The 13,605-nt window shown below is 38.4% G+C and overlaps 1 protein-coding gene across 1 annotated transcript in view; it reads right to left on the bottom strand.

Moving 5' to 3' along the window:
• LOC101847267 (WD repeat-containing protein 91) overlaps positions 1-13,433 on the bottom strand; it is a 20,813-nt gene extending 7,380 nt beyond the window's left edge. Inside the window, exons 1-12 of the mRNA XM_005100684.3 lie at positions 13,276-13,433; positions 11,801-12,065; positions 10,898-11,020; positions 10,152-10,234; positions 9,601-9,734; positions 9,058-9,247; positions 6,555-6,818; positions 4,209-4,371; positions 3,412-3,440; positions 2,513-2,607; positions 774-870; positions 220-317 (exon numbers count right to left, since the gene is read on the bottom strand). Coding sequence (XP_005100741.1) covers positions 220-317; positions 774-870; positions 2,513-2,607; positions 3,412-3,440; positions 4,209-4,371; positions 6,555-6,818; positions 9,058-9,247; positions 9,601-9,734; positions 10,152-10,234; positions 10,898-11,020; positions 11,801-12,065; positions 13,276-13,398 — 1,664 coding nt within the window. The 5' untranslated portion in view covers positions 13,399-13,433. The remainder of the gene's footprint in view (positions 1-219; positions 318-773; positions 871-2,512; positions 2,608-3,411; positions 3,441-4,208; positions 4,372-6,554; positions 6,819-9,057; positions 9,248-9,600; positions 9,735-10,151; positions 10,235-10,897; positions 11,021-11,800; positions 12,066-13,275) is intronic.
• Positions 13,434-13,605: the final 172 nt, after the last annotated feature.

Raw genomic sequence — 13,605 nt, 5'->3', positions numbered from 1 at the left:
CCCCCAAAAAAAAACACAGCGAAAGGTCTACTCTTACTGTCTCCTCTTTTTTCACATTCTACCAGTTACAACATAATACAATTCTCACAGCCCTCATCTAGCACAGAGCCGGCTGGGCTCTGATAGATTTGTCTGAGTGATTAACAGTGAACATCAAGAACATTTTAAATAACTTCAAATATATGACAATTCAAAGATACGATATGACAATTGACTCACTTTGCAGGGGCATCTGGTTGGACCATGACTTCTCGGAATGTTTTGCTCTCTTTCACGTCAAACAAACGAATGCTGCCAGTCTTGTTACCCAGGAGAAGCTTAAGGACAAAAATTTAGAAAAGCGGAAATGTATGTGAACGTCTCGGGTGAGTGGGGATGACAATAGTAAAAGTACACTTAATACTGACGGTTTAACTTAAAAAATGAAAGAACATAATACTGTAACACTAAACAAAGAACAAATGAGGGGCTGAGATGCAAAACCTGCTACATCCATTTCAGCTCTTTTGAGAAAATCAGCTTTTTAAAAAGTTGCTATGCTCATGTGCATGCATAAAAAGAAGATTTTTTGGGTGGCTTTTACGAAGATGGATGAATATCTATTTCTCTGGAAGCAGGGCAAATAAATCAGCTTTCAAATTTTACCAATAACTCCAAATGCCCAAAAATTGACGAGCGCCTGAATCCGTCGCGTTGCGACACAAATTCTAAAAAAGATAGTCATGCTAGACGAAAAATCCTGAACAAACAAAAATTGGTAACTGTGAACTTACCCATCTGTCAGATTTGCTGACCCAGGACAGGGAGAGAAACGCCGACTTGGACATGATGGTGGCCTGAGTGGCTGGCTGCGGGCTCCACATCCACACCCTGGGCAAAACACAGACAAGTTGTAGACACAGCGTAAATACAGTACAACATGGATAGGTCGAACACAAAAGACTCAAAATCACGCATCCGTCGAACTGTGCCCGCGGTTCCAATTTTTTTCTTCTCTTTACCTTTGTAAGATACCCTTCGAACTACGGATTCCTCGAACTACCGAGGCCGGTCCCCAAGAATTCAAGCTATCCGTGTTATAATGTATTACTTTATTTGCAAAGTTCTTTTTCTTCAACTGCCAGGTCTGCCACAGACAGCGGTGGTCAGTCCTCCATTTATTTCTGTGCTTGGATGTTCTAAAAAAAACCTCCTGTATTATCCTGATCTTTCCCTGTCACCTATCTTTTCCAGTTCTTGAAAAGTTTTGTCGAATCTTCTTTTGATACATTTGAGGGCAGACAAGTTTACCTTCATAGAAAGGCAAAAAAACCTACCATTCTGGCACAATTTGCTCAAATCCTCAAAAATTAAACAAGTTTGATTTTCTCAGCCACGACTTGATAAGTTTGATACATTTTATGAAAACAGTCAATCAAAAGGGTACAACACATTGCACAGTTAGATATTTAGTTTGTGCACAAAATGAAAAGGCCCTATAGACTTCAGGGTCAAATTTGAAGCAGCAAAGCAGAGGTAAGTTGGTTAATGTGTGCACTTGCCATGCCACTAATTGATCTGATCCAGTTCAGATCGGGTCCATTTGACCGATGAATTCCGTTATTAGTAAATTATTCTTGGTGAACCTGTCTCTTTTGCAAATTCTTCCAGTAAAAAAAGCATTATAAAAAGGAAAAACCTGTCTTTAATCACTTCAATGTCAAATGATTCCATAGACACAGGAGAGGAGTCATGAACTCATCAGTACATCCAGACAGAGCACAAAAGGATACCTGACTGAGTCAGCATGAAATAGATCAATATATTCAGATTTGACTCGGTGCCTGTATCCAGACCTTCATTTAATGAATATAAAAGATTAATGCTCAACATACTTGGCCAATTTATCAAATTTATTGGTGAGTTCATTTTCCTGTCAGAAGAATTTCAAAATTGTTTTAAATTCGAAAGAAAATACAATAGCTAGGAATTCAACAATGCTCAAACTGTCCTACATTAATATCAGACCTGCCTTGTACTCCCATAAAATCGGAGCCCTCCAATTTTTTTTTTTTTTTTTTCGGCCTCTACAATGAACTCCAATCTGATTTCCATATTTTAAATTATTTTCTTGAATTCTATTTCCATCTCTTGTACGAAACTTATCGAAAATAATGTGAAAATAGACATTATTATTGTCTATTCTTGTCTCTATTCCCCTGCAAGATCTCCAATATTTGTGCCACTTAAGGTAAATGACACGCAAATACATTATATTCTAATTTGCGTTTATTTGTGTGTATTTACAATTCCTGTTTATTTTCACAGTAGATTCGTAATGAAATCTGAGTCTACTCGACTCCTGGGGACTCAGATTTTTCCCCAAACTTAGATTTTTAGAGAGGATTCGGAGGGAAAAACTGTTTTTAGCCATGGAGGGATTGGCAGGTCTCTGATAGTGTTCTAGATAGCTTTTCATGACATCTCAAGTTGTGGGTCTGAAGGAACTTTGCTGCGTACAAACGGGACTCACTTGACAATGCCATCTACGTCCAGACTGGCAATATACTGTCCTGTGACGCTGAAGCGACAAAATGAAGCCGTTGACCCATGTTCTCGATACTCATCCTGCAATACATAGGTGATGGTTACAGCTACTCGTTTTTCTAAAGTAAAATATATGTCAGTGCTGCGGGCATAGGTACATTAATAAAAGAGCTAGAATTCTTTTAGTCAGTTTTAGTAGAGGTTTTACGGCACTCGCAACTGCATAAGGTCATATGAGCACCAGGAGATTAGAGGTGTTACAAGAGAGTAACAAACATAAAAAAGAAGGGGAGATAAGGACGATAGATGTTTGATAGGAAAGAATAAGCAAACCACACCAGAGCACCCGCCAACCACCCACAAATTCTTTTAACACGGCCAGACGAGAGTGAACAAGTAATAATAAAAGACGTGTCATTACTTCAGCTTTTGCCTTGTTCGCTTTCTTCTTGATGATAACAAATTAATCAGGTATCTGTGGTGTAGTGGTTAGGCTTTTCACCATTTTATGCAGAAGACCTAGGTTTGATTCCCAAGCAGGGAAGTTTGTTTGGTCGGGTGTCAAGTATCTTCATCTGCTTGCTGGGATGTTGTATCCCACTCAGCCTGTTTGGCTCAGACAAGCAGGCTCATAGCAGCCTGCCTCCAAAATGACCTGGCTTGTGTCTAAGGGGACATTATAATAAAAGTCATAATAATAATAATAATAATGATGATGATGATAATAATAATAATAATACATAGCATTTGTATAGCGTAAATTCCCGCTCAACAACAAGCTGTTACGTGCTTGACAATCTATATTATTACCCCAGCAGACCTGATATTAAACCTAACATAAAACACTTACAATCACTCACGATTACATGAGAATACAATCCTTACCTCTAAGAGCAGGAATGGACTATCACAATCTGGGAAGTTAAAATAAAAAAATACATATATAAGAATGCAGGGGCAAAGAAGATCATTAGTCAAAACTTGGTAACCAATGACCAATTCATACTTTCAAAGCATACTTTATCATACAATGCAAAGCAAGTTAAGTTTAGTTCAAATACAGGTATACAAAACCTTCATTGGTTACTACAGAGTAGCAAGAGAATGCCAAAAACAGAAGAAAAAAAAAGAATCATTATATATTTTTAAAATTTCAAATGAGCAATATTACAAAGAAGGAAAACAAGAAAAAGGTAGCAATGACAATGAAAAATTAAATCTTTATTCAAATTGCTTTAAACAAGCTTAAATGAAAGAGCAGTAAACTTTAAGAGCTGTAGTTTTTAAACTTTAATAATCCATTGATAAATAAAAAAGTAATGTTGTTTTTTTTTTATTTGCTGCAACATTTTTGGGGACCTTCATGCGGGACAATATTACTGAAAAATGCGACATTTCTTGACGTATTTTAAGGGAAAACTTTTAAAGTCTGCAATGAATTGAAATATAAGATGAATGAAACGTGGCATCTTTTATGAGATATTTAGTGAGGATTTCTAGTTCTATCAATTTTCCATTACTGGTTATGTTCTTCACAGGAGTATATATATACAAGATTTTCACACAGCTTGTATATTTCGCTAGCAATCTGGCTTTCATGTCACCATCCCAGCCGCCTCTTTAATCCTTTTGCCTATTTGTTATTCTTTGTGAGGGGCACTCTTTCTCCACAGTCTACTTACCAGCAGCCACCAAGAGATCTGTTTCTACTGAAAAGCTACCAGGCGGCAAACTTTTACCCTCTTCTGACCACTGATGAAGTAGCTTGTTGGCCATTTCTGGTGCAGCTTGACTGGAAAGTTTGCTGAAACTTGCTGCACTGTGATTGGGAACTGACAAGGAACGCTGCAATAGTTATCAAGGAAAAGAACTTAATAAACAGAGGAATGTAATGAAAACTGGATATTGACCATGTCAAACCAATCAAGACTAAACCAGTACAGTCAAACCTGCCCTGACGGCCACCTATATAAGACGGCCACCTGTACAAACGGCCACTTTCCATTTCCCCCCTTGCGTTTTTTCTATATAATTTAACTGTGTAAAACGGGCACCTGTCCAACGCGGCCGCGGCCACCATATTTTAACCCACAACCCCTATCACACTAAGCAATAACACCTGTCTTAGACGGTCACCTTAGTGACTCCATTACGTTTTGTTATAAATTGTGCATTGGCCCCTGGCGTTGTGGGCGAGCCGTCATAATTCAATCACCTGTCGTTATTGTCAGGTAGTCCCTCCAACCGATCATGTTGCGCAGGCCCCTCCCACTGTTGACCAATAGGTAACAAAATTAATTTTCAGCTGCTGGTGAGGTTAGCGAGTGATCCCTCATAACCCATAAGCCCCGCCCAGAATTCATACACACAAATTGTAAGTGAGATGAGTAGTCACTGTTTACCCAGTCTGTAACAAAGTAACAAAGGACGTCACCATGAACTTGTGACAGAAGCGTCGCTCGTTCTACGAATGGTAGCGACACGTGTGTTTGTTTTACCATAGCACCCGGTCCTCCTTGTCTTACATATTTCGTTTTATTGTCACCCTTGTACAAAAGCAGCAACAAAAGACAAAAAGAGAAAAATAAACCCCAGCGAAAACAACAACAACAACCATGCGCTACCTTCGGGTAGGACCTCAGAAAAGAATGGTTTGTTTTCTTCATCTTGATCAATCCTGCCTAAGACGCCCACCTGTCTTATACGGCCACTTTTCTCCTTGACAATGGGTGGCCGTCTTACACAGGTTCGACTGTAGTTTACAACCTCTCTGATGAGAAGTTTCTATATAATCCTCATCAGAAGCAAAGCAAGAGACTACTTTTGCTGCCTGGTCAATAGTGGACTTTGCATTTATATAGAAATGCATCACTTGGGAGAGTTGAAGCTCAAATGCAGTACATATATATATGTGTGTGTAACAGTGACGCGACAATGCTTATCAAGAGTGTTGATGTACAGAAATAAAATAAGTGACAGATTGGATAAGATTGTTCTCATAAAGCATTTGTCATTGAAAGTCGCAGCTCTAAAATAGCTTTATTGTGTTGAAAGATGCATACACCTCACAATCTCTCAATAGCACTTCTAGAGAGAAAGACACACAGTGGGTATTTTACTATACATTTAGCTACTTATTTAAGACTGAAAAGTGTGGAGTACTTTTACAGTGTCATAGCCTCCAAGACTTCAACACCAGTTTTCTCTAGCTCAAGGGTTTTTAAAAATAATTATTCAAAGGTTTGGGTAGACAAGGGGACATCATACATATGTTGTAATTGGATTAATTTTGTGTTTGTCCAAAGAAAGCAACCATGCTGCATTATTGACATATATATATATATATATATATATATATATATATAAAAATGGAGTTCGGCATTGTCTTGTCAGGCTGAGCTTCAAATAAAAAAGTCTTGGTTGTTTGATCATGGATTGAAAGGTTTATATCATCCAGAGATGAAAGAGAAAAGTGGTAAAAATAAAGATAAAGGACCAACCAAGTTTCATGCATTCTGCAATAATGTATTTGAGGAATAAGCTGCCAACGACTGACAACAACAATGCAATCATGCAACCCTGAGATAGGGAAGTGCTCAGACTATAGAATCTCCTCCAACAGAACAAGCTCATCGGACAAAGTATTAAAAACACCACAAGAAAAACCAGTAGTTAGGAGACTGACTTCTTGTTTTAGGGCCTTACCTTAGCGAAACACAATTTCAAAAGCAAAATAAACTAAAATGACACTTTTACTTCACAAATTAAAGAGATGGCTTAAGAAGTCTCACACACACAAAATTACCCCCCCCCCTAAATCCACACCAAAAAAACCCAAACAAAAAACCCCAAAACATTTAACCAGATTCCATATTTCTAGCTGGCTACAAAAGTGTTAACGAGCTAGGAAGGATGGCCCAGGATAGAGATAAATGGAAGAAGCTTGTATATGGCCTATACTCTGCCAGGGGTGAAAGGCATTGATGATGATGACAAAAGTGCTACGATAACCAGTATTGCTCACTCACACTAGTAAAAGATTGGGTCACAGTTGTAGTGCTGATTGACTCGTGAGTGGAGTGTGCCTGTTGCTTCACAGGCTGGACTGGGGAGCTCCGCCGAGGGGCCGGCGATGATGTACCAAATCTGGCAGTGTTGAGCTGACGAGCAGAAGAAGCTGATGTGGCTGCTGTAGAAGCTGCCATTGACACAGCTTGTGACTTTTTACTCTCACTTTGAAGTCTAGCTGCAGCCGGTGGTGGGAAGATAGACATCTCAGTAACTTTGGCTGTCTGTGGGAAAAAAAGAAAAGAATGGAATCATCTTTCCACTTTTTTGTACATCAATTTCTGTGATTCTTCTCCAGGTTCCATGTGGTCTTCCCCTTGATCTTTTACCCTGTGGATTCCAATCCAACACTTTTCTTTGTTATGCAGCTGCCTGATTTCCCGAGAGAATGTCCAATCCAAAACCACCGCCTTTTTCCTAACTCATCTTTGACTGGGATCTATCTTGTTTTCCTTTTAACTTTTCCTTGTTGGTGACCCTGTCTGTCTATCTGATCCTCAGTAACTTTCTTAGACACCTGTTCAAGAAAACCTGGATCCTCTTTATGTAAAGTCTGTGATGCGTTCTATATCTCACATCCATACAACAGGACTGATTTCACATATCAATTGAAAATCCTCAGCTTTGTTTCGAAGTGATTGACAACATGCCCCCTCAGAATTACAAAGTTCTATCTGCTCAATATCTAGTCTTGAGAAAGTCTTGTACCACTTCAAAATTTATGAGTTTCACAATATGCCAAGCTTTTTCGAATTACAATTCTTTGAATATCTTGATTATGACTCCGAATATTATTACGATTTTTATAGAGCAGATAGAGCATTTGCTTTCTGACTTCATGGTCTTTGTAACTCAAAACAGCTAAAAGAGACAGAACTTTGTAATTATGAGGTAGGGACTACTTAGATCATCAAGGAGGAAAGCTGCTTCAGCCCTGCCTGTCGTGACTCACTTGAGCCTCAAAGGATCTCAAATCCCAGCAGAAACATGGACATACTTGATAAAATACCAGTCCTGTGTGAGAGAAACAAATTCACTTCTTAGGAAGCTAGGCCAAGAGCCTGATGACACCATACCCTCTGCTGTATTCAGAAATCTACAGAAAACAGTACTTTTTATACAAATGCTAAATTAGTAAAACGGCAAACTAATGAATCTACCATATTGTTCATTAAGAAAGTGACAAGACTAGATCTAAATTGTATGAGCTTCCAGCTTGAACTTGAATGAAGCAGGAAATGTTTCGTTAGATAAAAAAGTATCCCAACCTTTGATGATGAAGAATGGAAAAGATTTGCTATATTTATTCAAATAGAGTCATATATTTGGGAAATTTCGAGCAATTTTCCATTATATCCACAAAAACACTTTCCTTTCATGTAAAAAACAAAACAAAATTGAAGTAGCTAGACTTCTATTAAGTCGATGCTTCCTATTCATTTCGGAATCCCACTGATTTATAAAAAATCTTTTACTTTCAATTTAGGCTAAAAACAAACACAGGGTGATCCAACAAAACTACAACTTTTTTTCTAAATATCTCGCACAAAATTTGTACTAGAAAGCTGTAATTTGGAACAGATATAATTCATTCAAAAGGAATTTGTTTTTGACATAAAATTCACAAAGAAACAACTTATTTTCAAAAACGGAAGTTCGTTTCTTTCCTCTCCTTTTATTAAAAAAATCTAATCTTTGCATCCCTGTAACCTTTAAACAATATTTATTTTCTCTTACAGAGTTAAAAAATATTATTTTCTTAAATTCTGGAATTCGGAGAACCAATGGTCTATATGTCCTCCTTTGGACTCGACCCATTTGAATGCGTCGTTTGTAACGTTCAGTGGTGGCCAAATACAAGGATCCACTCAACAATGAGTACTTAAAGCCACACACACTATACAACTTGCAGTATGGAGCTGTCTTTAGAGACAATAGGGGTGGGGGTGAGGTTGCCCAAGTAGACAGCATTTGTGGAGTTGATATAACCGGACAGGTGAATATAGGCTTTGCCAAAGAAAAAAATGCCATAGAGGAATTGTTCATCCTTTTCAAACGGTCGAGGAATCATAAACACATTGCTACCCTCTGATAGCTTCGCGAACGGGGGGAATGGTACAGCCGTAAATGAAGATACGCCTTGAGAATGTGGACCGTTTAGATGTAGGAAAGTCATAGCTGCAGGCATCGTCTACGGACAGACGTCTCATGGGGGCTCATCTACTGAATTCTGCGCCCTGGTGACATTTAAAGGGGTGCAAACGGTGTGTGTTTGACCTGAAGGTGTCGTTGTGACAAAGAATTTTTAGCTCTGGTTCTCTACAGGTCCTAGCTGAAGGACCATTTCCACCCCATTTCTTTTCTGCCCAACCAGTACTTCAGTCTGCCATCTTATCTTGTGCTATTAATTAGGCCAATAATTCTTTTCACCTCAACAAACATCCAGGAATGACAGTCATTTACCTTACTTTGACCACCTGAGGTGGATGCTCCACCAGAGGCAGAGGCTGACAAAGAGACACCTGAGCTGGCAGCAGATTTAGACTTTGTCTGTGCATTCTCAGATTTCCTTCTTCCACCGAGGGGAGAGGTTAAGCTGAGAGGAAATCTTCTCACAGGCTTTTGCTTTTCTTGACTTCCTGTGTCTGCATCGCTTTGTTTGAGGAAAAAACAACGGAATATAGATAATGATAGAAACAGATATCTAGAACTTAGGTGATAGAAATGATAACACTGACCATGTCACCAACAACACAGAAACTGTTTCATAGTAGTCTCACACTTTGACTTAATGACAAAATTCACTGAAAAGAAAGACACCAGAACAGTGTGTATTCACAGGAAAATAAAACAAACATGAACTTAGATTTGTGAGCGAAAACTTCACCCGATTAAAGGAATTGTTGGTTGCCATACTTTCAGGCAATTCGTTACCTTCAACAGTAGGTGCAATACTAGCAGACAACACGGACGAGTTAGACCTCTCTCATACAATAGTGTAACTACCTGGCCAATCCTGAAAAATCATAGACCATGTCTGGTGGGGAGGAAGGCGGGTGGAGCTCAGCATGTATGTTCCTCCTCGTGCCAGCACGAGTTTCTCTCACTAATGCATCTGTGTTGGCAGCCGAGTTCAAAAGCTGTGGAAAGCACATTGTGAGGCATTGCAGTGTAAACACTACACAACATATCCGCCAGAGAAGAACAAGAGAGGACAAAACATCTACACTATGAAATACTCATGAAGGGAGCATATGACTATAAACACACACTTTTATAACAAATGAATAAAAGAGGCCGAGAAATAATTAAAAAGGTCTTCTCTGATTAATGTTACTGATACAATTTTATCACATTTTATACAAAATACTAATGTGAATTTACAAAACACATGCAAGCAAATTAAAACATGAAAGTGGGGTATATATATATATATATATATATATATATATATATATATATATATATATATATATATATATATATATATATATAAAATGATCAAAAGTTTGTTTTTTCTTAAGCGATTCGCAAACAATACTTGGAAAAATATTTACCTGCTGCTTCAGTAGAGAGTTTTCTTCCTGCAGAGTTTTCATTCTTCTTGCATCAAACTCTACATTGAGTAATGTAGGTACAGGTATAAAAAGTCAAGGCAATACATTAAAATCACTCTAAAAGTGTATGAAAGAAAACTACAGAATGGAACTGTGCTCTGGAACTACAGTTCCATTTTGTGTCAACTCATGAAACAGTCAGACACCTGGGTGTGATGAAGATGAACAATGATGTTCTGTCCAACCACTGGCGTATATATACCATTCTTGTCTATTCCCAGAAAGGGATAAAGAATTAAATATCAACGAGAAAAAATAATCAATATCTTATCTCTCATAAACACTACAACAACCTCCATTTACAATATTCCTTGAATAAAGATAATCTCCCACATCTCCTTTCACCAAAATTAAAAACTGCACATTTCCATTAGTGAGGAATATTCCGGTCAATATTTGATGATGATGAGTTCATTAAAAAGAACGTATCAAATGTGTTCCAAAATTGTTGTTTATCATACAAGAGCACTTGGTAAATATCACACTGTACTAGTAACAAGGCCTTCATTTGTCATATAAGTCTTTGCCTCAAACGAAAAATATTTGACAATCAATAAAAGTAAGGAAGTCAAAAGATGACACCTATGGTCCCTAAACCCTTGAAATTTAAAAGATATATATAGTAAACCCGAATTTCATGACAATACCATTCAACAGACTGGTTGACATAAAGCATAAAAGGATATGCATGGCTTGCAGAACAACCGAAAGAAAGTTGTGTAGGGAAAGCTGTAGTGTGTCTTGCCACTGCTTTTGGAAGTAAAGAGAATACATAGGATTCTCGGCTGGATTGCTTACAAATGGAAAGGCTGAAAGAGAAAGTGAAATGAAAATTATTTATCTTACAATTTCAAATAAATCATAAGCTTCCGAAGAAAAGGAAAATTATCTACACTTTCTGAAATAAAAGAGAATTATCCAAATCTTTGCTTGATTGCTCAGAAATTAAGGCTGAAATGTAGAAACATTGTTAAAAAAATAACTGAATTTTTTCTCCTTAAATGTCACACAGACCCAAAATCTTCAAAACAAAGGTATATTCTCTGTATAGATTTTTAAAAATAAATGAAAGGCCTCAACTAAAAAGTAGTTGCACAGGTACTTTACATTAATTATTCTGTCCTCATGGAAATCCTAAAACCAACTTGGTCGAGCACACCAAGTACCCCTCTTGTGTAATCAATTACTTCCAAAACCCATACCATCATGATACCCCCCCCCCCCCAAACCACACATACACACAAACATTCACAAACATAATTCACACATCATAAAGCCCAATGCAGTGTCACACTGACTTCGATACCACTCCATCATCCAGCACTCACACTGACATGGCTATATTCAAGGAAGTTCTTGTAATGTCTTAGGCACAATACAGGAAATGTGCAATGATGCATTTGATACCAACAGTGTGTGCATGATATTCTCAGTGATGATCGATGATGAACGGTGCGATGTTTTCCCATTGTGTGTGTGCAGGGTGATTTGAAACCGATGCAATTGGGAGGAAAAATTTGATTGGACTGTTCTATCAACCCACATGGGTATTGAGAAAACAGTACTGCAAATACAAAGAAAATATTTACCAAACCAGTCCTTGAAATCTGCATGTGTCTGCAATTCCCCTCCCATCTGTTCAAAAAAAGCAAGCACTTTATCCTGACGGTTGCACTGATGAGCATTGACTACATACAGCTTGAGCAGGCTGCTTTCCAATTTGCGCACACTGGATGCATAGCGTTGTTCCAGTCGTGAAAACAGCCGTTGATTCAGATAGCGCCAATACTCACGAAGGCCAGGTAAGTCATAACCAGACAAAAGTGTCCAAATTTGCTCCATCATGCGATCAACCTGAAACAAAAATAGGGCCTTAAGTCATGACACAACAAATTATGAATGCACTGCAAAGGGCCTACTGCATGAACTGTTTACATTCTGTTCTTATAACAGTAAATGAAAGAGTTAAAGGCCACCTATATTCTCACCCCTGATGAAAATAGCTCATCATCATGACCTAATATATTCTCACCCCCACCCCAGTGTGGGCATGAGGCGAGGACTCACCCCTGATCTCTTGCAGGCCGATAAAAATCACCTAGGCCCTAGGTGGCTTACCGCATGTGGTTGGGAAATGACTCGTGAGAGCTTGGTTCCTCATCTACTGTATAGGCCAACTACTGAAATTACCGTCACTATTTATAGCCTTAATTTGTTTTGTTTTTTTATCCACAAGCCTTCTTAAAATTAGGCTACCGGTATAATTATGAGTATCAGTAAGCTAGGTATAGGAAGAAAAAAAATATGTTCTGCTCTTGACATATCGTTCTTGCATACCAGTGGTGTAGCTCATTTTGCGGTTTTTGTTGGGTTGTTTTTTTTCTCGTGTTTGCTGTTCATGGTGTGAAATGGCCTTCACCCAGCCCACTGAAAACTATAAACCTGAAACTTATCTAGGCCTGCACAACTTATTTTCTGTGCTGCTCTATGTGTGTCTGTGCCATAGGCCAAGATCTGCTCTATATTGCACGCCTGTTGGATTGATAGGGACTTTCAAAGGCATGAGGGGGGTGAGAAGAGTGAGATAACATGCTGTTCTCACCCCTAGTGAGGCTAGCAACTTAGAAAACTAAACTTAAAATTTGAGAAAATATAAGCCTAATTATGACTGAAAAAAATGAAAGGACAGGCCTTTTTTTTTCAAGACCAGATTATAAGGAGAATCCCTTATCATGGTGGGCAAGGGGGGGGGTGTATTGAAATGGTCCCCAAGCCCAAGTGCAAGAACAAACAAATCTTATAATATCAACGTTGCTCTTTTTTGTTGTTATCCTTTGAGTCAAATGTTAATTTATGAACATGTTCCAGAAATATTGATACCCTAAACACTTTATTTTCGAAGCATCGTGGGTCTATGACAACAATAAGCAATGACTCTTCTCTCTCTCTCTCTCTCTCTCTCTGCTGCACTGAAAACTGAACTTGCAAACTGAGGCTAAACAGAACACTGATGATGCGGTGACCACCCATTTTCTTCTACATAAAAGTATTCAGTGCTCCTCACCCTTAAACCTTTATCTTTGTCAGTTTTTAATTCCTGGTCGAGGGTTTTCAAAGTAGCAGAAAATCCCCTAAACAACAAATAGTCTTTAACTAGCTGGTCGAGTTTCTCACAACTCGAAGCCATTTTGTTTGCAGACAATCCGAACAACGAACGGGAAACCACTCTCGTGACTCTGATAATGATAATAAAAAAGTTATGTGCACCTCAAAAACAAAAGAGCTACATTGTTTTCCTCCTTTCCACTTGCGGCTAGCTGCAGCCCCGTCAGCCAGAAGCTGATTGGCTGCGGTAGGCCAGTGGTAAATATTGTGTTGGGCCTATGATTCCAGT

The sequence above is a fragment of the Aplysia californica genome, unplaced genomic scaffold (assembly GCF_000002075.1).
Source record: "Aplysia californica isolate F4 #8 unplaced genomic scaffold, AplCal3.0 scaffold00256, whole genome shotgun sequence".
NCBI lineage: Eukaryota > Metazoa > Mollusca > Gastropoda > Aplysiida > Aplysiidae > Aplysia > Aplysia californica.
Note: the sequence above shows the minus strand (reverse complement) of the source record. Positions and strands in the feature narration are given on the sequence as shown.